The sequence below is a fragment of the Tenrec ecaudatus genome, chromosome 18 (genome assembly GCF_050624435.1).
Source record: "Tenrec ecaudatus isolate mTenEca1 chromosome 18, mTenEca1.hap1, whole genome shotgun sequence".
Taxonomy (NCBI): domain Eukaryota; kingdom Metazoa; phylum Chordata; class Mammalia; order Afrosoricida; family Tenrecidae; genus Tenrec; species Tenrec ecaudatus.
Genome location: NC_134547.1, coordinates 5688569 through 5712107, shown reverse-complemented (window position 1 = coordinate 5712107; position 23539 = coordinate 5688569). Strand labels below are relative to the sequence as shown.

Genomic DNA, 23539 nt, shown 5'->3' with positions numbered 1-23539 from the left:
CATATTCAGCAGTTACATATGTCACCAGGTGGGTGAAATCAACAGGAAGGTTCCTGAGCTCACAGGGGAGGAAACCTAATACCTTAAAGTTTATACATAACTTCACCCTCATTGCTGGTGCTTAAGTGTTTGCTGTAGGAGTCCTGGTGGCCTGGGGGTTAAGCATTGGACTACTAAGCACAAGGTCAGCAGTTCAAAACCAGCAGCTGCTCTGCAGGAGAAAGATATGGCTTTCCACTCTTATAAAGACTTACTGTCCCAGAAACCCACAGGGACATTTCGACCTTGCCTTACATGGTTTCTGTGCCTTGGAATCACCTGGATGGCTGTAAGTGAGAGGCATTTTCTATGATTGTACAATTTTATCATTCCTCCAGCAGAATAAACTTAAACTCATTGCCATTGAGTCAGTTCTGACTCCTAGCAACTCTATAGGACAGAGTAGAACAGGGTGTGGGATACAGAAAGGTTTTTCCCCCTGGTTGGCCACCCATACTATATGCCAAACCTAAGAACACATGGTCACTGACTACGCACTTGCAGGTCAACTGCTTAGAGGTAAACTCCCTGAGGGTTATCAACCATCTAAAGCAGTCAGACCCTATTGTCTGTCCCACCATAAGTAGGGTCCCCTCCTTGCTGATAAGGATAGTGGATTGTTCCCCTGAAGGAGAGCCCAAAGACAAGGTCATGCCAACTCAAGGAGGACCAAGGTTAGGCTGCCATCTTGAATTTAGGGTCTTCCCATCATCTTGTCACATGTACACCCCCAGTGCCTCCCCTTCCTATTGCGTGTACACCCCTCGCTCCTCTGCCCGCCTACTGCATGTATGCCTATGGTACAACCCCTTCCTATTATGATGTAATTGGGGGTTTGCACATCTCCGAGAATGTATATAAGCCGTGATTGGAAATATATTCTCTCTCCATGGACCTGGCTGCTGAGATCATGGCTGTCTGGGAGGTAAGCAATTGCATGCCTTATATTGTCTGATGTGTCTTTAATTTTACCCCTCAATTACACAACTTCCCCTCGGGCCTGTTCGATTGTGGGGGCTGGTAGCCCACACTGGGGGTTTTCCACGACAAGCTTTTTACAAGAATGGAAAGCCTCAACTTTCATCCGTGGAGCAGCTGGTGGTTTTGAACTGCTGACTTTACCCTTAGCAGCCCAATGTGTAACCCACTATGCCACCATCAGTTGTGCCTCTTTGGAATGATGTTTCCAGATCCTTGTCCAAACTTATCTTTGAAAGGCTTCACTGTCATTTCCATGAGTCATACTTTATTAGACAAATTGATAGTTGTTTTTTTTCTTAATCATTTTATTGGGAACTCATACAACTCTTATCACAATCCATATATACATCCATTGTATGTCAAGCACATTTGTACATTTGTTACCCTCATCATTCTCAAAACATTTGCTTTCTGCTTGAGCCCTTGGTATCAAGTTCTCATTTTTCCCCTCGCTCCCCGCTCCCACCTCCCTCATGAACCCTTGATAATTTATAAATTATTATTTTGTCAGAAAAATTGATAGTTTTGTGTGTAATAAGGTGAGGATCAAGTTCATTTTTTTCATTCACTTAAACACCATTTTGTGAGGAGATTTTTTTTACCCGTATCTCTGCCAATTGTGCAACTTAGATATTACTGTCTAGGGCAGTAAAATGTACCAAAACATCAAATAAAGGAACAGCCAATAGTATGGAAGGTCCCTTTTTCCCTTCTTAAAAATTATTTTTTATTAAAAGATCATCTTATTGGGGGCTCTAACAGCTCTTATAACAATCCATATACCAGTTGTATCAAGCATATTTGTACATGTTTCCATCATTATTTTCTAGACATTTACTTCCTATTGAGCCCTTGGTATCAGCTCCCTTTTTTCCCCTCTGTCCCCACCCCTGGTGAACCCTTGATAAAGGTAATTTTCATATCTTACACTGACTGCTGTGTCCCTCCTCCATGGTTTCTGTTGTTCATCCACCTGGAGGGAGTGGAGGGAGGTGTTATGTGTCCATCATTGTGATCAGTTCCGCCTTCCTCCCCCCCGATTCTCACCTTCCCCCTACCCTTCTGGTATCACTACTCCCATTCGTGTTGCTGGATTCTGTGTGTCATGAGCTCTTCTCTCTTATCTGTACCTGTGTATATGCTCTGGTCTAGTCCATGATAGTGGGGGTGAGGAAGCCTCAGGGAGCCAGAGGAATATTGTGTTTCATCCATGCTATATTGCACCCTGGGTTGACTCATTCCTTCCTTGTGACCTTGTATGAGGGAATGGCCCATTGTCTCCAGATGGGTTTTGGGTCTCTGCTCAACTCCCCTTGTTCTCAACAATATGTTGTGTTGTTTGTTTGCTTGTTTGGGGTTCTCTGATACCTGGAAGCTCCTTTTTTTTTTTTTTAACGAATAGTGCCATGAACAGTGACAGCAATTGGGCAGAAAGGCAATGACCACTGAGATTGAATTTTTCTTTCAGCCTACAGGTCCTGAGTCCCCAGCAGGAAGGGAATTAGTTGGGGGAAAGAGAATGAGGTTCCTGTATTTGGGTGTTGTCAGTTCTGGGGAAATTCTGACTATAAAGCAGAGCTGATCCAGAAAACCCAAAGAGAATATCCCAGCTGCTGACAGGGTCCCCAAGACAAGGGCAATGGTCAAGGTTCAGGTGACTTTGTTTGGTTTATGCTTTCTTCTTGTCCCCTAAAGGTGTTGTTGTTGTTGTTAGGTGCCATCAAGTCAGTCCGACCCATATCGACCCCGTGCACAACGGAAGGAAACACATACTCATCAGAGAATTGTCCCTAAAGGTCCATTTTACTTCAATATATCTTATTAAATGGATTCATTCTGTATCAAAACACAAAGGATTCATTGTTCCTTTCTTCCTCAGAAATCCCAAAAGTTGATGATCATCCACTTGGACATGCGCAAAATGAAACACGGGTGGGCAGACTGGAACAATGCGATGAACATATTGCATCTATCGTTCACTGGCACACAAATTAGTTTTCTTTAAGGGAAGATCATGGAACGTGTGACTTACATGCAAGAGCTTTGACTTGAACAACAAACAGCCAGAAGAGGAACGATGAACGAAAGGTCTCTGCTCAGCTCACTGCAGATGAGAAAACCTTTCTGCCTGCCGACCACAAATAATTTGGTACTGAAATGAAATTCCCCACGCATCAAAAATCCAACAACCCCAATTCCCAACTCATTAATCATCAGGAAACTTAGAGGGATCGCATGTATGTAATGAATATGAGAAACTAGTTCTTAAATGCTTCTGCCCCCTCCCGCCCCCCGCCACTATCATGATCCCAATTCTCCCTTACAAATCTGGCTAGACCAGAGGATGTACACTGGTACAGATAGGAACTGGAAACGCAGGGAATCCAGGACAGATGATTCCTTCAAGACCAGTGGTGAGAGTGGTGATACCGGGAGGATGGAGGGAAGGTGGGGTGGAAAGGGGAAACCAATTACAAGGATCTACATATAACCTCCTCCCTAGGGGGAGGGCAACAGAAAAGTAGGTGAAGGGAGACATCAAACAGTGTAGGTTATGACAAAATAATAATTTCTAAATTATCAAGGGTTTATGAAGAGGGGGGAGGGGGAAAATGAGGAGTTGATACCAGGGGCTCAAGCAGAAAGTAAATGTTTTGAGAATGATGATGGCAACAAATGTACAAATGTGCTCGACGCAATGTATGCATGTATGAATTGTGATAAGAGTTGTTCGAGCCCCCAATAAAATGATCTTTTTTTTAAAGTCTTCCCTCCCTGATCATCAGATCCTTTACAGAGAGAAAACTTACAGCTGCAGCTGCAGCCTACATAGGGAAACTTTCTTCACAAACTCCAAACTCATCGAACATCATCCCACAACTCACAAAGGGCAGGAACTGCATAAATGCCTGGAATATAACAAAGCTTATCTCCATAAGCCACAGTTCAAAGAACGTCAGAAAATGCAGATATGGCAGATAAATCTATCTATGCTGTGTTTGTGGAAAAGGCTTCCACCAGGAGACCAATCTCATTGTTCATCAGCAAACTCATACTGGAGAGAAATCCTACTTATGTGGGAAATTTGGGAAAGGTTTTATCCTTAAAGGAAATCTTATTGTTCATCAGCGAACCCATACTGGAGAGAAACCTTATATGTGTAGTGAATGTGGAAAAGAGTCACTCATAAGGGAAATCTCATTACCCATCCGCAAACTCATAGTAGCGTCATATATATATATATATATATATATATATATATATATATATATATATATATATATATATATATATATACCATGAAGTTGGAAAAGGCTCCAACCAGAAGTCATGTCCCATAGAAAATAAGAAATTTCACGTAGAAAAGATTTTCTTTTCCTGTATTGAATGTGGAAAATCTTATTCCCAGAAGCCAAGGCTCAGTAGGCATTGGAAAATTCACACAAAAACATTTCAGTGCAGTGAATGTTGGAAAAGCCTTTGAAACGGAGCAAGGTCTCATGCACATCAAGGACCTCACCCAGGAGAGCTACCGTACAGCTGCAATGAGTGCGGGCAAACCTGCCCATGCTTCTACACTCAATTCACATCAAAGACAACATAAAAGAGAGAAACGTGTCGATTCCATCATGGTGCAAGAACGTCCCACAGAGTCACAGCCCACCATCCACCAAAGACCGCATGCGGGAGAAAAGCTCTCATAATACAGTGACTTCACAGATGCAACCTCTGCCAACTCAGCAATCAGTAAACCCAGTGTCCCACTAAGAATAGGAATGTAGTCCTTGGGGACAGCCTGTTGCCTGCTATGAACCCTCTGGAGATTACAGAGAATTACAAAGAATAAGGTTTATAGCGGTAAAACCTTAATGAGTACAGTGACGTGACTACAGTAGTGTCTTGAGTGCCCAATTCCATCCTATTTTGTGCCCTACAAAACCTGTTGGATAAATTCAAACACATTCCCTTGAGATGAGGGTTGAAAAAATATTTCTCCCTGGTTACTTGACCATAAACTGTATCCTGAGGAAAATCACAAGTGCATACACTGGGAAAGCCTAATACACTCGCCCTGTTTTTAAATTTGCTTTCATAGTCTGTGGTAGTCACCTAATCTGGTGTGAATTTAAGGATGAAGAGTGTCGGGGAGGAGTCTAGGCTGTCAATCTGGAGATAGCATATCAGACTTCTGTTTGGGTGTGGCCTCCTCCTGAGAATTCTGGAAAATCTGGTATTTCCTCCTTGGAGGTGGGAGACTCTGTTCACACCCTGGGAGACATAAGAGCTGACAAGACACATAGACCCACCTGATGTAGAGACCCCTGCCAGTGCTGAGATGTTCTCATGCAGAGACCCCAGCCAGCACAGAGATGCTTACAACACCACTGGGCCCAAAGAATTTCTACTCACTGGCTTGATTGTCCTGCATTTGGCTTCATTGCGTAACTTTCGTGAGTCTGAAGAGGATTTCATAGATTGGTGTTGGACCTATGGGCTAATATCAGACTTATGGACTTGGTCTGGACTGGGCTGGCATGTTTTCTCAATATTCAATTCCGCTTGTATATAAAACTCTTTCTTCTTTTTTTAAAAAAACTCTTTCTTATACACGTGTATCCATGGATTTGTTTCTCTAGTCTACCCAGACTAACACATAGCCATATATAAGCTGATGTTAACACAAATACACACCAACCAGTTGTTCTTCTACTGTGCCAATTAAATGAATCAAAGCCTGATTAATCGCTCTGGAGAAAGGTAATACTGTGAATATTTAAAACATAAGATTATTGGTGTCTTGAATGTTGCTCTACCTTAAGAAACACACTGAAAGTGATTGGTGGGGGAAAGGCAATATTGAATTGGAGGAATATGGCGCGCGCACACACACATATACATGTATATATATCAGTTTGGATTCCCTAGATTAGTGTGGAAGATTTAACCAAAAAACCAGATTGTGTTCTGGACATAATGGAACTGTATATTATACAGAGGAGGTTAGGGAACAATCTTCCACTGAGTGTGTTTATTTATGTAACAAAGACTGGTCACATACTTCATGGGTACTTATTTGGTCCTATTTCTAGGAGCTGATGATACATTGGTGAGTGAAAGTCTATGCCAAGAAATGGACAGTGTAAGAAACAAGAGAAAAATAACAGTATATAATTGATCAAGCTTTCACGAGGGTGGGGAAGGGAGGGGAAAAAAGAGGAGCTGATACCAGGGGTTCAAGTGGAAAGAAATTCCTTTGGAAGTATTGAGGGCAACCTGTGGACGTGTAAGGGATTGCTTAATATCCTTCTGGCTGTCATCTTTGTATAACCCATCAAAAGATGGTTCACGTGTATGCAGATGTGAAATGCTTGTGGTCCACCAAGATGGTTCGATGTCAGAGGAAACCAGCCTCCAACAACTGAAGGCCCAGTAGGCACAATGGTGCGGCAACACTATATAAAGATGATAGTAAAGTCATAGAGGTTAGGAAACATAGGTGAGTAAAATAAAGGAGTCTGCCATGTGTTATGGTAGCAATCTCACCTCAGCCCCTCTTGGTGGTCCAAGTGGAAGTGGGAGAAGTGAGAGCCCCTTTACTATCTTGGGACATTTATATGCAGCCTTAAAACATGCATATTCAGTAGTTACATACGTCACAAGGTGGGTGCAATCTATAGTAAGGTCCCTGAGCTCACAGGTGAGGAAACCTAAATACCTGCACTGGGGGAAGGTATGAGGGGGCTGGGTGACAGGGCAGGGAAGAGCTAGTGAAAGCATGTCTGCTTCTGTGGGGGGATAACATCAACCATGTGCTCACTTTAAGGCAGCATAGCTGTTCAGGGAAGAGTCTGTGAGGATGATATTTAAAGCAGGAAAATGTACTTGGGCTTTATCTCTAACTTACCAAAGTGGAGGCTTTCCTCCCGTGGAATATCAGTTTTCCAGATTCCATTATAAGTTAGGGACTAGAGTCCTCATCCAATTCACCCCAGGGCTCGTTTCCCTGTTAGGTAGCTAACAATGTACCTGAGGTTCATCAGACCTTTGTGGGGCTGGAATCCTGCACATTGATGAATGGAACCCTAAAGCGGAGACTGGCTTTAATATCCCGCTATGTGGGATTCGGTCTAAGAAGTGCTCCACTTACTTCCTTGGCTTTGGTTGAGACTGGGTAGGGAATTTTCCCTAACTACTCCCGGGCTTTAAGGGATTGGAGTGGGGACTCTTTTCCCTTTCCCTATCTTCCCCTGAGTCAGTTTGGGATATTTGGCCTTTCTGTGTACATCAGAGGACTACGTGTCCAGTTGACTGATCTCACAGTATCCTTGGAGGAACAGATAGCCTTGATTGTGTGTTCTCATCCTATACTAGATATACAAGTTTTATCAGGAATATATTGTTTTAGTTATGAATAAACTTTGTATAAACAGACTGGCAAACTGCCCGGAACAGATGATGAAGCCAAGGTTGTGGTTACTGTGTTTAGTATATAAGGAAGCCTTTTGCAAAAATAAAAATTGCCAGCAGCTCCAGGGTTGTTGAGCTGTTCGGTCCTCCTGAACCCCTCTGTTCTGTCATTTGTTCCTTCTTTATTTAAAGTCCCTCTCCCTACCTTCAGACCCTGTTTCAGGTGATCTCTGACAGAGCTGGACTCCGGCACCGCTAGGCTTCAACTGAGCCATGCCCGAGTCGGAAAAGGGGGCCTCGCTCCACCAAGAAGGAAGATCTGGAAGTGGAGTGAATCCTTTCCATGCTGGATCCCTGTGCTGAGCACCTCCTCCACCCAAGAGGCATGCAGTTTGAGCCCTGGAGAGGATGAGGAGCAGCACCGGAGAAAAGGCAGCAGCACCAAGAGACCAGCCTGAGCCAGAGGAGTGGGCTTCCCGGCTCAGGCTGGGGACTTGCTGACACATTCCAGGTGCCTGCAGACACTTGGTGGAACTAGGTTTGCTGAGCTCAGATTTTCCCCTTAACAGTTAGGCTGCCTTAAAGTGAGCGCATAGTTGATTTTATCTCCCTAGAGAAGCAAACATGATCCTTTTGCTCTCTTCCTGCATTGACACCCACCCCCATGGTTCCCTCCCCCATGCAGGTATTAGGTTTCCTCACCTGTGAGCTCAGAGACCTCAATGTAGATACCACCCACCTTGTGATGCATCTAACTACTGAATATGCATGTCTTCAGGCTACCTATAAACGTCCCAAGATAGTAAAGGTTCTCTCTCTTCTCCCAGTTCCACGCGGTCCATCCAGAGGAGCTCAGGTGAGCGTGCTCCCATAAAATTTGTGTGACTCCGTTATCTTACTCTCTCCTATCTTAGCCTCTGTGACTTGACTATCATCTTTATATACTATTGCCATACATTTGCGTCTTCTGGCCCTCCGGTTGTTGCAGGCTGGTTTCCTCTGACACCCCCCCACCCCCGCACCCCAACAGTTCCGCAGTACAAAAGAACACTTGGTGTCATGATTGGCTTAAAGAGCTGGAAGGTGGAGGCCTGTTTGATCCCTGCTTCCTGGGAATCAGCCTTTGGCTGCTGATCTTGCTCTTCCTAACTGCTTGTGAAGTTGGAGGCTGCAAGATGCCTCCACCATGCCACACTACCCTAATAGACCATAAATAACACGACCGGTATCCTTTGCTTCTATTTAAATAAGCAATCGGTTAAGCTCTTAGTTGAACTAGCCACGTTGCATGGTGAGTGCCTACGGAATCAGGCAGTACAAAACATGAGCACGATTTTTTTATAACCTCTTTATGGCTGGAATGTGTATCCTGAGAGAGATCTCCGTTTTCACCATCCCCTTAAACTATCTTAGACTGGGTTCCTTGGAAAAGCAAAAACAATGAAGGTTACATATGCAGATCTATAAATTTAGATTAAGAAAGTAGCTCTCGAGGGAGGGGGAAACGGAAAGAGAGGGGAAAAAATGAGGAAGTGATGCCAGGGGCTCAAGTGGAAAGCAGACGTTTTGAGAATTATGATGGCAACAAATGTGCTTGACACAATGGATGGATGTATGGATTGTGGTAAGCATTATATGAGCCCCCAATAAAATGATTTAAAAAAAAAAAAGTAGCTCTCCCCAGTGTAGAAGTGAGCTAGTTCCAAGTCTGTGGGTCAGGTTACACCTGAGGCTTCTGACTCACATAGCTTTGGGCAATGATGAAACTAAGATTAGCGGAAGAAGGCAGGTTTGTGGCTGCCGAAGCCAATGCGCCCACAGTTGTCAGGTTAAAAGGACAGATTGCTGAGGACTCCTGAATAGGCAGGATTGTGTCAGACACAGGAAAAGTCCACTGGGCAGGGTACAACTGCCCTTGCAGGTTTTGCAGGTTTCTGAGGCTGTTAATTTTTTTTCTTTTTTTGAGATTTTTAAATAAATCATTTTATTGGGGGCTCATACAGCTCTTATCACAATCCATCCATCCATCCATTGTGTCAAGCACAGTTTTACATTTGTTGCCATCATTTTCAAAACATTTTCTTTCTGCTTGAGTCCTTGGTATCAGCTCATTTCCCCCTCCCTCCCCCACCTCCTATCCCTCATGAACCCTTGATAATTTATAAATTATTATTTTTTCCATGTCTTACACTGACTATATCTCACATCACCCACTTTTCGGTTGTCCACCCCCCTGGGATATGTATGTAGATTGTGATCCGATATGTTCCCCCTTTTCCTCCCCTTCTGGTATTGCTACTCTCATTATTGGTCCTGAGGGGGAGGCTGTTAATCTTTTATGGGAGCAAGAAGCATCCTCTTTCTCTGGGGGAGCAGCTTGTGAGTTCGAACTGCTGACCTTAAAATTAGCAGCCCAACTCACTCGCTGCCATGGAACCGATGCCGACTCCCCGCGGACCTATGGGACAGGAGAGAACTGCCCCTGTGAGTTTTCCAGACAGTAACTTTTTCCTGGAGTAGGAAGCCCCGACTTTCTACCGGGGAGCGGCTGGGGGTTTGAACTGCTAACCTTGCGGATCGCAGCCCAACTAGCGAGCTTCTATACCGCCAGGTTTCTGGTTTTTTGACGAGTCTCCAAAATCGGAGTGCAGTTGGCCCAGTGGTTAAAGAGCTTGTCTGCTAAGTCACCTTGGGGGTCCTGTGGGGCCACCCCATGTTTTCCTAAGGATCGCTGGGACCCGGAATCCACTCCACAGTTAGGGTAGGTGCGCTTGTCCGCGTTGGGGCCCCAAGAGGTGCTCCGACGTCCGTACGGCGCGTGCGCAAATGTGGCCGCTTCCGGCGCGCTGGCGCCCGGAAGTCGGCGGTTCGCGCGGTTGGACTCTGCGGACCCTTGCCGGCCGCCGTCGGCGGGTGTTGCGTCGTCGGGCGCGTGGAGCGGCGCGGGCTCTTTACGAAAAGGGCCGGCTGCCGACTTGAGCGCCGCTTCTCACAACGGTTCCTGGTCTGGGCAGGCGCAGGTCCGCACGGTTCGGTACTTTTACAGGGCGAAGTAGGTACGGTTCGGTACTTTTACAGGGCGAAGTAGGTACGTGAACGCGGGGACATTTGGAGTTCCAAGGGCCTCGCCGGGCGGAGGTGTTTCAGGGGAAGCCGCTGAGCGTCGGCGGTGTCTGTGGGGCCAGACGCGGTATCTGTGGGGTCAGACGAGCTGCCCGTGGGGTCAGACGCGGTGTCCGTGGGGTCAGACGCGGTGTCCGTGGGGTCAGACGCGGGGCCCGTGGGGTCAGACGCGGTGTCCGTGGGGTCAGACGCGGTGCCCGTGGGGTCAGACGAGCTGCCCGTGGGGTCAGACGCGGTGTCCGTGGGGTCAGACGCGGTGTCCGTGGGGTCAGACGCGGTGCCCGTGGGGTCAGACGCGGTGTCTGTGGGGTCAGACGCGGTGTCCGTGGGGTCAGACGCGGGGTGAGCGCCCTTATCCTACGACCCACACTGCCCCGCTGGTCAGGCTCCAGGGTGTCTGCGCAACTCCCTGCTCCTGGGAGCTGGGGCTGGGGGGAGGGGGGCGTGCCGTTTACGTGGAAGGCTGGGTTTGTGGGTCATTTCTTCCTCCTCCTTTTTGGGGATTCATCGAAATCTGCTAGGGAGTTGCCCAGGAAGTGTTAAATAGGCATTTCCTTAGATCGCTTTTACCACGTAGAAAAGCATTTTTGTTTGAAAGTAAACGCAGTGCTCTGCCCAACTTCTAGTGCTCATGTTTTATGCTTACCGGGATGCAGTAGCTCAGCTCTGAGGCGATATCCAGAAGCCGGCTGTACTTTAATGGGGCCAAGCAGGTATGTGAACCTAGATCGTTTTGACCACAATATGTTTATCTTATTGCCCACTCAGAGAACTCACTGACCCTTTGTCTTTTCCAGATGTCAGATCATAAAATTATCAACTCCCTCAGGATTCCAAAAGTTATGAAATAAATAGGTCCATCATTTTTTTAATTTAATCGTCTTATTGGGGGCTCTTACAACTCTTCTCACAATCCATCCATCCATCCATGATGTCAAGCACATTTGTACATTTGTTGCCATCATCATTCTCAGAACATCTGCTTTCTGCTTGAGCCCTTGGTATCAGCTCCTCATTTTTCCCTTCCCACCCTGCTTCCCCTTCCCTCATGAACCCTTGATAATTTACAAATTATTATTTTGTCATAGCTTACTGTCTGGCGTCTCCCTTCACCCACATTTCTGTTGTCCATCCCACAGGGAGGAGGTTATATGCAAATACTTGTATTCAGTTCCCCTTTCCACCCCATCCTGAGGTGCATCATTTTATTCCAAGACTAAAGCCAGTCTTAGTTTATCTGCGTCCTTTCTCCCATGAATTCCTTGTATTGTCTGGTAGTGGCTCTTTTCTCTTGATTCCTCATGAAAAACATGAATAATGGTGTCAGGGCATCCGCACAACCCCATGCCCACCTTCACAAGGGGAAGGAGAGAGAATAAACAAATTTGCGTTCTCGATCCATCTTTCAGAACAAAGAATCTGCCTTTTACAAATGTACAACTGTACAAATGTAAGAGTCAACACAAAACCAATACCTATGAGGCAGAAGTCAAGCATATTCCAAATTTTCACATTCTCCAAGCTGCGGCATCCCTCCCATCTTTGACTCCAGGTATTCTGTCTCCCCTTAGCATTCTTGCCCCCACCCCCACCCCCAATTTGGTTTGGCAAATCACTGTAAAGTCTCACCAGACACAGGAACTGTATATACAGTTAAGTGGTTCCGGACATGGCCTTTCAAGGGAGCTATAATACAGTGGCCTGAATGGGTAGTGTCTTTTGTTCTAATCCTTTGTAGTGTTTTGGCATTTGAATATGCCATTGGAAATGCAAAGCCCAGTCAGAGTAAGGACTCATTTTTAGCTCTCTAGTGCCACTGGCATCAGTAGTTCATTGTCATCAACTTGTCAGCTGTGACCCAGGAAGGGGCCTTGCCTTCCCTTGGGTAATTGCTCAAACCCACCTGCAACCTCTGTCTTTACTGCTGGCAGGAAATATAGTGCTTGTTAACATTTTGTGCCTCGGATGGTGCAAGAAGGATGTGTCTAAATTTAGCTTATCAAGGCATTGCTGCTGTACCACCCACCATGTCCATTCAATTCGTAGGCCCCATAGGCTGTCTCAAGTGAACAAGCCAACAGATCATCTACTTGCTGATTCTAGGAAGAGGACTTTATTGCCCTTGGATATAATCTATTGGGGGGCACTAAGTAAAGAGACATTCAACATTATTAAAGCTCTCAGTTTAAGATCAGGGGCAGGCAAAATCTGGTCAAAAATAGAAAGTACCACTCACTTTGAATTTTGTCTTCAGCTCCCAGATCGTGTCTCCCAGCAGCAGCAAAAACAAAAAAAAATCAAAGGAAAGAAGTTGAAGGAGTTGGATATTATCACTTCCGAGGACGTCCTCCACTGGAGACGGAAACTGCTGAAAAGAATTTAGAATTGATCCAGAAAACACAAGGCATCCCAGTGGCTGGCCATGTCTCAAAAACAAAAGAAAATTATCAAGATGCAGGTGACTTTGGTTCATTTTACAGTTCCCTTTTCCTCCCCAATGAATTATAAATAACTTGTAAATTATCAGTTCAATGAAACTCAAAAGTGTAACTATGGAACATTAGGAACTGGAGATAAATAAACATAGACTAACTTTCACATCCAGCAAAATAGGATCAGAACTCTATATTATTCATGGGATGTACACTAAATTATTGCATTGAACAGAAACTTGACTAGAGGATCCTGTGGGGTACATTAGCTGTCAACTAGCACCTAATGTTTTTCAGCCCAACACAAGAGAATCATAATTTAAATGATAAAGCCTGTTTGAGGAGAATGCACATGAGTTTCTCCTGGGATATCAATTATTTCACGAAATTTTATTCGGAATATTTCTTTTCTAAGAGATAATGTGGTATTTGGTGTCCTGAACAGCAGCATTCTGTTAGAGGCAAAAGTAGCTGTCTTAGGGTTGTCTTCTAGCTTTCGCACCTAATAGATCCGTATAGGAATAGAATAAGCAAACTTGGTGGACGCAGGAGGCAAATACATGTTGGCCCATGGTTTTAGCCTCGTAGTGATCCAGGTTTAATTAGAAACTAAACCTAAATATACTTGTGAAATGGAAGCAATGCATGGATTTCATATGACTGTCAGTGAATTGGTGTTTGAGTATAGATCTGGAAATCAGGAGTCATTCCATGACTTTTCACACACCACTTCCAGCTATTGCATACCTGAGTGTTCCCATCTGTAGACTGGTGATGGTGGTAATGGTGTCTATCTCATAGTCATTGTGGAGATGAAATTAATGCATGCATTGACAGCATGTAGGAGAATGTCTAGGGCAGGACATGAAAGTGTATCCAGGATACCTATTCTTCCCAGTACTTTTTATTACGGTAATATCAGCTGTCATAACTTTGAGCGATCTACGCGATCAGATAATCCGTGTCTTGATTTATTTTGAGGTTTTTTGATTCTTTTATTGGGGACTCGTAGAACTCTTACCACAATCCATACATCCATCCACTGTGTCAAGCACATTTGTACATTTGTTGCCATCATCATTCTCAGAACATTTACTTTCTGTTTGAGCCCTTGGATGAGCTCCTCATTTCTGTGTTTTACTAATTACTGTTGATGTTGAAATCTTTCTTGCCTTGATCAGTGAGATCGTTTGTTTTTGAAATATCTGCCCACATTCTCTGCTCATTTGCTCATAGTGCTTTCTAGGAATTGTTTCCATTGGTCATCCCTTAATCTGACATCACATGGCTTTTTTTCCATACAGAAGTTTTAATTTTGAATTAAAAACTTGTCACAAATTTTCAGATTTTTCCTTTCCAACTTTTGACCTGTGTCAAATATATTTCATGTTTTCTTGGATTATTTTTTTCAAAGTTTAGTTATTGCACGAATAATCTGCTTTCCTGCACAGCGTGCCAACATTTGCCTGTAAGGCTTAAAAGAGCTCATATTATACTTACTTGGCAGGGGAGAGACCATGATCACGAAGGTGGTTTCCCAGGGCGAGGCTTAGCCACTGCACTCCAGATGTGCTGAACCCTGCGATTTCCCCAAATGTAGGAAACACGACTGCATAATTTGTGGTAGTGGGGGGCTGCATTCGTGTGCTCCTCTGGAAAAAAAAAGAGCAAGCTCGTGTATTTACTGTGTCGTAGCTTCTGTAGGGAATCCAGGTACAGCTTCTCTTGGTGCTCTGCTTCTTAGTGTCACAAAACTACAATAAAGGTGTTGGCAAGGCCTAAGGTCTGGTCTGAGACTCAAACAGAGAAGGATCTGCCTACTTACTTGGTTACAGGCAGGATTGAGTTCCACGAGAGCCTCACTTTCTCCCTGTTGATTGCCCTCAGTTACTTGCAAGATGGGCCTCCCTCAAACTGGCAGCTGACACCATTAAAACCATCCAGATGGGAGTAACAGCTCTAATAGATCATTTGCCCCTGACATTCCCCAGTCTGTTGAGTAGGAGTAAGTCAGTCATGAGAACAGCCCGTGCTCAAGGAGATGGGGCTGTACCAAGATAGGAATACACTCATAGGGCTAGCTAAGAATCTGCCTGCCAGAGGACTTTCATTGATTAAAATTATTTTTGAATCTACATATAACCTCCCTGGGGGACAGACAGCAGAGAAGTGGGTGAAGGGAGACATCGGACGGTGTAAAATATGACAAAATAATTTATAGATTATCAAGGGTTCATGGAGGAGGGAGAGTGGGGAGGGAGGGAGGGGAAAAATGAGGACTGATATCAAAGGCTCAAGTAGAAAGCAAATGTATTGAGAATGATGAGGGAAACAAATGTACAAAAGTGCATGACAAAATGGATGTGTGGATTGTGATGAGTTGTACAAGCCCCCAATAAAATGATTTAATTAAAAATATTATTTTTGAGTGCCCACTGACTCTTCTCTTTTAGAGGTTATGAACAGTTATTTGTGAAGAAGATATCATTCACACCCCTGTTGACTCACCTCTCCTTCATATTCTTACTCTCTGTTATGTGTATGGTAGTTTCTCAAGTTGCAAATTACAACTGAATTAACAGTGATCTGTTTCATGTATTTGATACGTGGTTAACTTGTCTATTAATACAGGGGTACCCCCCCAAAATGGCATTTTTTTTTCAAGGCTATTTAAATATTTTTACAAAACAAACTGATCACCTTCAAAATACTCTCCATTACACTTAATACATTTGTCAAAATCTGCTATTTCATCCTTTCTTTTTTTGATCCTAACAAAAAAATTTTATTTTAAAAATAGTATATAAGTAAAAAAAAAGTTATTTGGAACACATAATTTTATCTGAGATCATCAAATGAAATGGTATTTACAAATGAGTAAAAGATAGCTACATTTGTTTGTCATATGATGGTGGCAAGCCCTTAACTGGGCTCCAGAAGTGCCTTTTGACTTGAAATACTTTAAAACTTGGACATTCACTGTCTACCCTTTAATGCTATATCTTTTTTTTTAACTTCTTTTTTTTAATCGTTTTATTAGAGGCTCCTACAATTCTTAACGCAATCCATACATACATCAGTTGCATAAAAGCACATTTGTACATTCATTGCCCTAATCATTCTCAAAACATTTGCTCTCCACCTAAGCCCCTGGCATCAGCTCCTCATTTTTTCCCCTCCCTCATGAGCCCTTGATAATTTATAAATTATTATTTTGTCCTATCTTACCCTATCCGACATCTCCCTTCACCCACTTTTCTGTTGTCCATCCCCCAGGGAGGAGGTCACATGTAAATCCTTATAATGGGTACCCCCTTTCTACCCCACCCTCCTCCTACCCTCCCAGTATCACCCCTCACACCACTAGTCCTGAAAGGATCATTCATCCTGGATTCCCTGTGTTTCCAGTTCCTATCTGTACCAGGGTACATCCTGTGGTCTTGCCAGATTTTTAAGGTAGAATTGGGATCATGATAGTGGGGGACAAGGAAGCATTTAGGAACTAGAGGAAAGTTGTTTGTTTCATCGTTGCTACACTGCACCCTGACTGCCTTGTCTCCTCCCTGAGACCCTTCTGTAAGGGATGTCCAGTGGCCTACAACTGGGTTTTGAATCTCCACTCCACACTCCCCCTCTCATTCACTATGATAAGGTTTTTTTGTCCTGATGCCTGCTACTTGATCCCTTTGACACCTCGCTGGTGTGCTTCGTTGCTCTGAGCTAGATGGCCACTTGTTTGCCTTTAAGACCCCAGACGCTTTATCTATTGACAGCCGGGCACCATCAGCTTTCTTCGCCACATTTGCTTATGCACCCATTTGTTTTCAGCGATCACATCATGGAGGTTAGCACACAGTGATGTTTTGTTCTTTGATGCCTGATAACTGATCCCTTCAGCACCCTGTGATCACACATACTGGGTGCTTCTTCCATGTGGGGTCTGTTGCTTTTGAGCTAGATTGCTGCTTGTTTACCTTCAAGCTTTTAAGACCCCAGACACTATCTTTTGATAGCTGGGCACCATCAGCTTTCTTCATACCACATTTGCTTATTCACCTGCTTGGTCTTCAGTGGTTGTGTCGTTGGGAAAGTGAGCATCATAGAATGCTATTCCATTTTGGAAACATTTTTCAAACTCATGTTTTGGATGTCTGACAGCACCTCCCTTGATTTTTTTTTTCACCTCTTCTAAGCCTTCAAATTGCTGTCCTCTTATGTTCCTCTTCAGTCACAGAAACAAAAAGAAGTTCTACAGAGCAATGTCAAAAGAGTAAAGTGCATGGAGGAAGAGAGGAATGATGTGTTTTGCCAAAAACTGGCGCACTGAGATGGCTGCATGAGCAGGTGCATTTTTGTGGTGCCAGAACCAATCTCCTGTCTACCACAAATCAAACCTTTTTTATTGCACACAGTTATAAGATCTTTTCAGAACCTCTAAATCAATGGTTCTGAATCTTCCTAATGCCACACGCTTTCATACAGTTCCTCATGTTGTGTTGATCCCAACCATAAAATTACTTTCGTTGCTACTTCATAACTGTAATTTTGCTACTGTTATGAAACAGACCGGGAAAGGGTTGTACCACCCCCAAAGGGGTCGTGACTCACAGGTTGAGAACTGCTGCTCTAAATAGAAAGCTTGATTTAACAGTCTGACCTGGTGAAACAAACTCCCTCACATCAGAAAAACAAATGAGCATTGTCTTAATCTTTGATTTCACTTGACGAGCTTGTTGTGGGTGAAGTGAGGATGGTACCTTCCACTAGTTTGAATGATGTTTGTTTTCAGGGTTGTAAGAATAGCACCACGTCTCGTCACCTGTAATGACCTTGGGAAATAAGTCTGGGTCTCTTCTGAGCACGGTATGTTTCTACTGGGCATTCTTTTTCCTGGTCAGTCGGAACCCAAGTCACAAATTTCACAAATCTTCTGCTAAAATTCACTTAACCAAGCTCCAAAATAGTCCAGATAACTTCCCCATCTCGTCAGTGGTTTGTCATCGATCTTTGAGCACAAATTTTGTCGACATTTTCTTCCATTTGGAAATTGACAGATGTGCAGAAGATTTGTCATCCATTGACATTTCACCTTTTTTGAAACGAGAAAACTTCTCGTATACTTCAGTTTTCTCTATAGTGCTGGCCTTGTAAGCTGTGCTCAACATACCACCGGTTTCTGCGGCATTTTCCCCAAGCAGGAAACAAAATTTCACAGCCACATGCTCTTCTCTTAAATCAGCCATCACAAAAAATGAGGTTTGAGAAAAACTGCTTTTACCAAAAAGATCACTATGACCAGAGAAAACCTTCTCAGTCTATGCCAATGGGTGCACTAACTCAGAGTGAGGTACCCAGTGTGCCCCTAGCGGGAAAAACACATTCTACAAAAGCTCTGCTTTTTTTGGAAGGGTGCCCCCTCGTGTATAAGCGTGTGTGTGTGTGCGTGTGCGTGTGTGTGCGTGCTTCTCAATTTCATCCAATTTTCTTTTTGAAATATTTTTGGTGGCTTCATGAATTCTTTCCTCCAGATGGAACACACTGACTAAATATGTTATTTGTTTTAAATAATTTTATTGGTGGCTTTTACAACTCTTACCATAATCCATGTATACATCCATTGTGTCAAGCGTATTTGTACATTTGTTGCCATCGTCATTCTCAAAACATTTCCTTTCTACTTGAACCCTTGATACCAGCTCCTCATTTGTTCCCATCCCTCCCCCCCCAATTAATCCTTGATAATTTATACATTATTATTATTTAGTCTTATCTTACAATGTCCAACGTCTACCTTTACCCACTTTTCTGTTGTCTGTCCCCCAGAGAGGAGGTTATAGATCCTTGTAATCGGTTCCCTCTTTCTACCCCACCTTCCCTCAACTCCCCACCCCCCAACCCCACTTATGGCCACTCTCACCACTGGTCCTGAAGGGATCATCTGTCCTGGATTCCCTGAGTTTCCAGTTCCTATCTGTACCAGTGTACATTCTCTGGTCTAGCTGGATTTGTAAGGTACAATTGGGATTATGATAGTGGTGGGGGGGAGCATTTAAGAACTACAGGAAAGTTGTATGTTTTCATCATTGCTACATTGCATCCTGATTGGCTCATCTCCTCCCTGAGACCCTTCTGTAAGAGGTGTCCAGTTCCCTATATATGGGCTTTGGGTCTCCACTCTGCACTCCTCCTCATTTACAATGAGATGATCTTTTGTGCCTAATACCTGAAACCTTTGACACCTCATGGTTGAAGGCTGGTGTGCTTCTTCCATGTGACTTGGTACTTCTGAGCTAGATGACTGCTTGTTTATCTTCAATCCTTTAAGACCCCAGACACTATAACTTTTGATAGCTAGGCACCATCAGCTTTCTTCACCACGTTTCCTTATGCAAACATGTTATTTTTATAATTCAGATAGTTGGAATCTTTTTGTAGATTTTGGGACTGGCTCTGAAGTTCAATAGTGATTGTAGGAACCTGATGGTGCTAGCATTTATTTTTCTTGGTATCTAGGTAGCCAAATACACAGACACACAAACTAGTGTATATTTCCATTTGTACATAAACTCATACACAAGTTTCTAGTTTATTAACAGGATTTCACTGCTCATTGTAGAATTTCTAATTTGATTAATGGCTGGATGATTGAATACATGAATAAAGAAAATTTTATTAGGGTTTTTCATTTCTCAAAAACGTATTACAAATGCTAGAGATATAGTTACAGCATATAGAGAAGAGATCAAGAACACAACTTTCTTCATAGTTCATGTATCATTACGAGGAATTCACTTTATGAAATGGGACCTTGTTATTACAGGAATCACTGACGTTCAGTGATGTGGCTGTGAAATTTACCTGGGAGGAGTGGCAGCTCCTGGACCCTAATCAAAGGAAGTTGTATCAAGATGTGATGTTGGAAAACTATCGCAACCTGGTGTTTGTGGGTGAGAACAATTCTCCCAAGCCACTGAAGGGGGTGCCCCGTTAGTGACATTTACTGCCTCAATTTTTGAAAGGATTACCTGTGTTGCTTAAGTGTATGTTTCTCCGTCTATTCTGACTATATCAGAGGGTCTAGGCATACCCTGTTTTATTGTCACTTTATTTTCCTTCACAGTTTGTGTATTTTTTACAGTCAAAGCCTTGTGGTAACCTGGCATCAAGCAAGTCTATAGGTGCCATTTTCTTTATAACGTGCTTACCTGTGTCTCCTTGCCACATTTTGGTAATTTTTACAGCATATCAGATTTCTTTATAATGCACACTTCACAGAAGATAGTATAATGAAAGCAGAACTTTTGTGTGCACTGAGAAAGAAACAAACAAAAATACTTATGACTCATTTTACTGCCACATTTGCTGTATTGGTCTGAAACCAAGCCTGCAATATCTCCAAGGTGTGCCTGTATGTACCTCCCACTCTTGAAAGCAAAACCTTTACTTTGCTCTTGTGAATATTGTTGTTTTTTTTAACCCATATGTGAAGTTCTTTCATCTTCACAAACAAAAGGCCATTTAGTATATCTAAGAGTCTATTATTTATCATGAACAGGATATCAAGTTAGCAAACCCAATGTACTTTCCAAATTGGAACAAGGAGAACAACTATGGACTATATTAGATGAAAGCCAAAGTGGAAATTTTTCAGGTGAGTGTAGCAGTGGTGTGGGGTACTGTCTGACCTCTAACTTTGTAAGGGGGATGGAAAATCAAGTTCAACATAGAACCCAAGGCCCATTCCTATGCAAGGAAACTTAAAAGTGGAGTTTTATATACATTCATAATCATAGGATTGTCTTTACAGAACCACCTTATATCAAAGGATGTTTTAGTCAAATTACTCCTCGTAGAGATGATAGAAAGATTCATTGCTCTCTTCTTTTCTAGAAATGTGGACATTTGATGATCATCTGCCTAAGCACTGGGAAAATAAAAGGAAAGTGGATGGAATGGGAGCAGGCAATGGACATGTGGCACTGGAAGAGACTGTTCAGTACAAAAGCCATTTTCTTTTCAACCCAAAAAACCATGATTTACGTGTAAAAGCCGGGAAGTCACATTTAACATTAAGCCAGCAGAGCAGAAGTTACGACATCAAGAATTGTGCTGAGCAATGTAATACTGAACCTATAGTCCCTGAAAGTGGGATACCCAACACCACTAAGTCCCAACTCATTAAGCACCAGAAAACTCACAAGATAAAGAAACCACATGTATGCAGTACATGTGGGAAAGCCTTCAGCAAGAAGTCAAGGCTCAATCTTCATCAGCTAAGTCATAATGAAGAGATCCCCCATAGATGCTGTCTATGTGGGGAAGCTTTCTCTAAAAAGCACGAACTCACTGAACATCATCAAAGAAGCCATAAAGGACAAAAACCGTATAAATGCCCGGATTGTGGGAAAGCCTTTTTCTATAACGCAAAGCTTAATAAACATAAGAGAGTTCATTTGGCAGTGAAGCCCTTTATATGCCAAGAATGTGGGAAAGGCTTTACAGAGAAGTCATTTCTCACCATTCATCAGCGAACACATACTGGAGAAAAACCCTTTGTATGTAGTGAATGTGGTAAAGCCTTCGTCCAGAAGGGAAATCTCATTATTCATCAGCGAATTCATACTGGAGAGAAACCCTTTGTATGTGGTGAATGTGGTAAAGGCTACAGCCAGAAGTCATGCCTCATAGCACATCAGAGATTTCACACAGGAAAGAGTCCCTTTGTATGTAGTGAATGTGGAAAATCTCTGACCCAGAAGGCAAGTCTCATCAGACATCAGAAATGTCACAGAAAGCAACGCTTTCAGTGCATTAAATGTTCAAAACCGTTCCTCACAAAGCATCAGCTTCTCATCCACCAAATAACTCATATAGGAGAGAAACAGGATGATAGCAGCGAGTGTGAAAAAACTTTTCCCGTGTCTCGCCTTACTAGACATAAAAGAACGTACACAGGAGAGAGGCATGTAGACTCAGGCAAGGTAGTAGACCTTGCCACACCTAGTCATGTCTCATCCTGTACCAGTGATCTCAAACTAACCAGAAACCCAGTTAGTACTGTGACTATGCAGATGGAAGCTCAGACATCAATAAACAGTACTCCGCTAACCAATAGGAATGTAATTCTTGTAGGACAGCCTGTTGCCAGAAGTGATCCATCAGGAGAGAACACAGTGAGTGTGCCGCAGAGAATTTTTGTGAATGTGGTAGTTCCTTCAGTGTCCAATTACATCTTATTGTATGTGCCACAAAACCCGTAGGATAAACGACACTCACTGAAGGCAGTGATTAGCAAACATTTCTGCACTGTATAACTACAAAGTGTCCTTAGAGGGGAATCACGACTGCAAAAAGAGAAAACTTGATAAGCTCATCCTAAATAGATAATGGTTCAGTGTTCAAACATAATCTGATTTTCCCCATGATGCATACCCATTGATTGCGCTGTCAAATCACTGAGATCCAGATGGACTTTTGTGTAAAACAAGAAATGTGGATTCTTAAAACATAAAAGATAATTATCTGAATGTGGCTTCTTGTTGCTTTTTTTATTGCTATCAAGCACACTTTGACTCCTGGTGACCCCATTGGGTATAAATGCAAAGATACCGAGGGGGTGAATTCTAAAGGCCAATATTGGAGTGGTGAGATTTGGGCATACTTTAGTTCATTTCCTCAGGTCACTCTGAAGAACAATTGGAAACTACCAATTTTAGAACTTCATATTGTGCAGAGGGACCTCTGGAACAATATTCTCCCTTTTGGTCTATTCGTGACTATAACGGGTATTTGTTACATACTGCCTTTGTGTTTAGTTTCCTTATCAGATGCACAGGATACAGTAGTGAATAAGAAACAGAGCCCATGGCTTCTTGAACAACATTGAGTTAGCCAGAATATATTTAAGTGGGATCTTGATACTCCTAGCTAGTTATTGGATGATGATGCAGTACCTACATCAGATGAAATAATTGTGGGATAGTTGGCACAGGGTTTTAGTTAAAGATTTTGGAAGTTAGAAAATTGTAGAAGCTTCTGGTTTTAAAATATAGTTATTGGGTTGATGCTGAGCCCCGATTACCTGATGTGTGTGAGATTAGTACTCTACTCCTGAGGGTTTTCCACACCTAAGTTTTCATAAGTTGATCACCAGACCATTCTTTCACTTCTTGGTGCACACAAACACCCTTTCAGGTTAACCCACCAAATGCATTTACGCAACTCACAATTCTGGGGCAAAGAACTTTTAATGGTATTTAACCATTCCAAGAAACAAGATACCTATTTTCCTATCTTCTCTCCAAGGAAAGTATATATGATACTTGATACTTTCTGTTGCTATGGTGAAATGAGTGACATCTTTTGTTGTGGTCTGTAAAACAAAAGAGTTATGGGATATTTCCCACTTGAGCTTTGAGGAGTTGTTATATTTTGCTCTGGTTTTCAGGAAAGGAACTTGAGTGGGAATCTCAGGTTGTTTGCTAGCCCAGAAATCTTATTACTCTTCGTTGCATTTTCCTCAAGTTGACCGACATTTCCTGGGTTAGGTTGTTAAC

The 23539-nt window shown here is 43.0% G+C and overlaps 1 protein-coding gene and 1 non-coding gene across 5 annotated transcripts; both read left to right on the top strand.

Moving 5' to 3' along the window:
* The first annotated feature begins 10312 nt into the window (after window positions 1-10312).
* LOC142432369 (uncharacterized) lies at window positions 10313-22782 on the top strand. Of its 4 annotated transcripts, none has more exons than XM_075537526.1 (6): window positions 10313-10448; window positions 11178-11264; window positions 12806-13009; window positions 19804-19930; window positions 20539-20634; window positions 20874-22782. In XM_075537526.1, exons 3-6 carry the CDS (start codon window positions 12974-12976, stop codon window positions 22241-22243), a joined length of 1629 nt encoding a protein of 542 aa, XP_075393641.1. In that variant the 5' UTR covers window positions 10313-10448; window positions 11178-11264; window positions 12806-12973; the 3' UTR covers window positions 22244-22782. The 4 variants fall into 4 exon arrangements, with proteins under 4 accessions (XP_075393641.1, XP_075393639.1, XP_075393640.1 ...); XM_075537524.1 differs by having other exon boundaries at window positions 10314-10484; XM_075537525.1 differs by having other exon boundaries at window positions 10314-10516.
* On the top strand, window positions 14476-14638 carry LOC142432983 (U1 spliceosomal RNA). Its single transcript, XR_012781053.1, has one exon. It is a non-coding gene; the product is annotated as a U1 spliceosomal RNA (small nuclear RNA).
* Window positions 22783-23539: the final 757 nt, after the last annotated feature.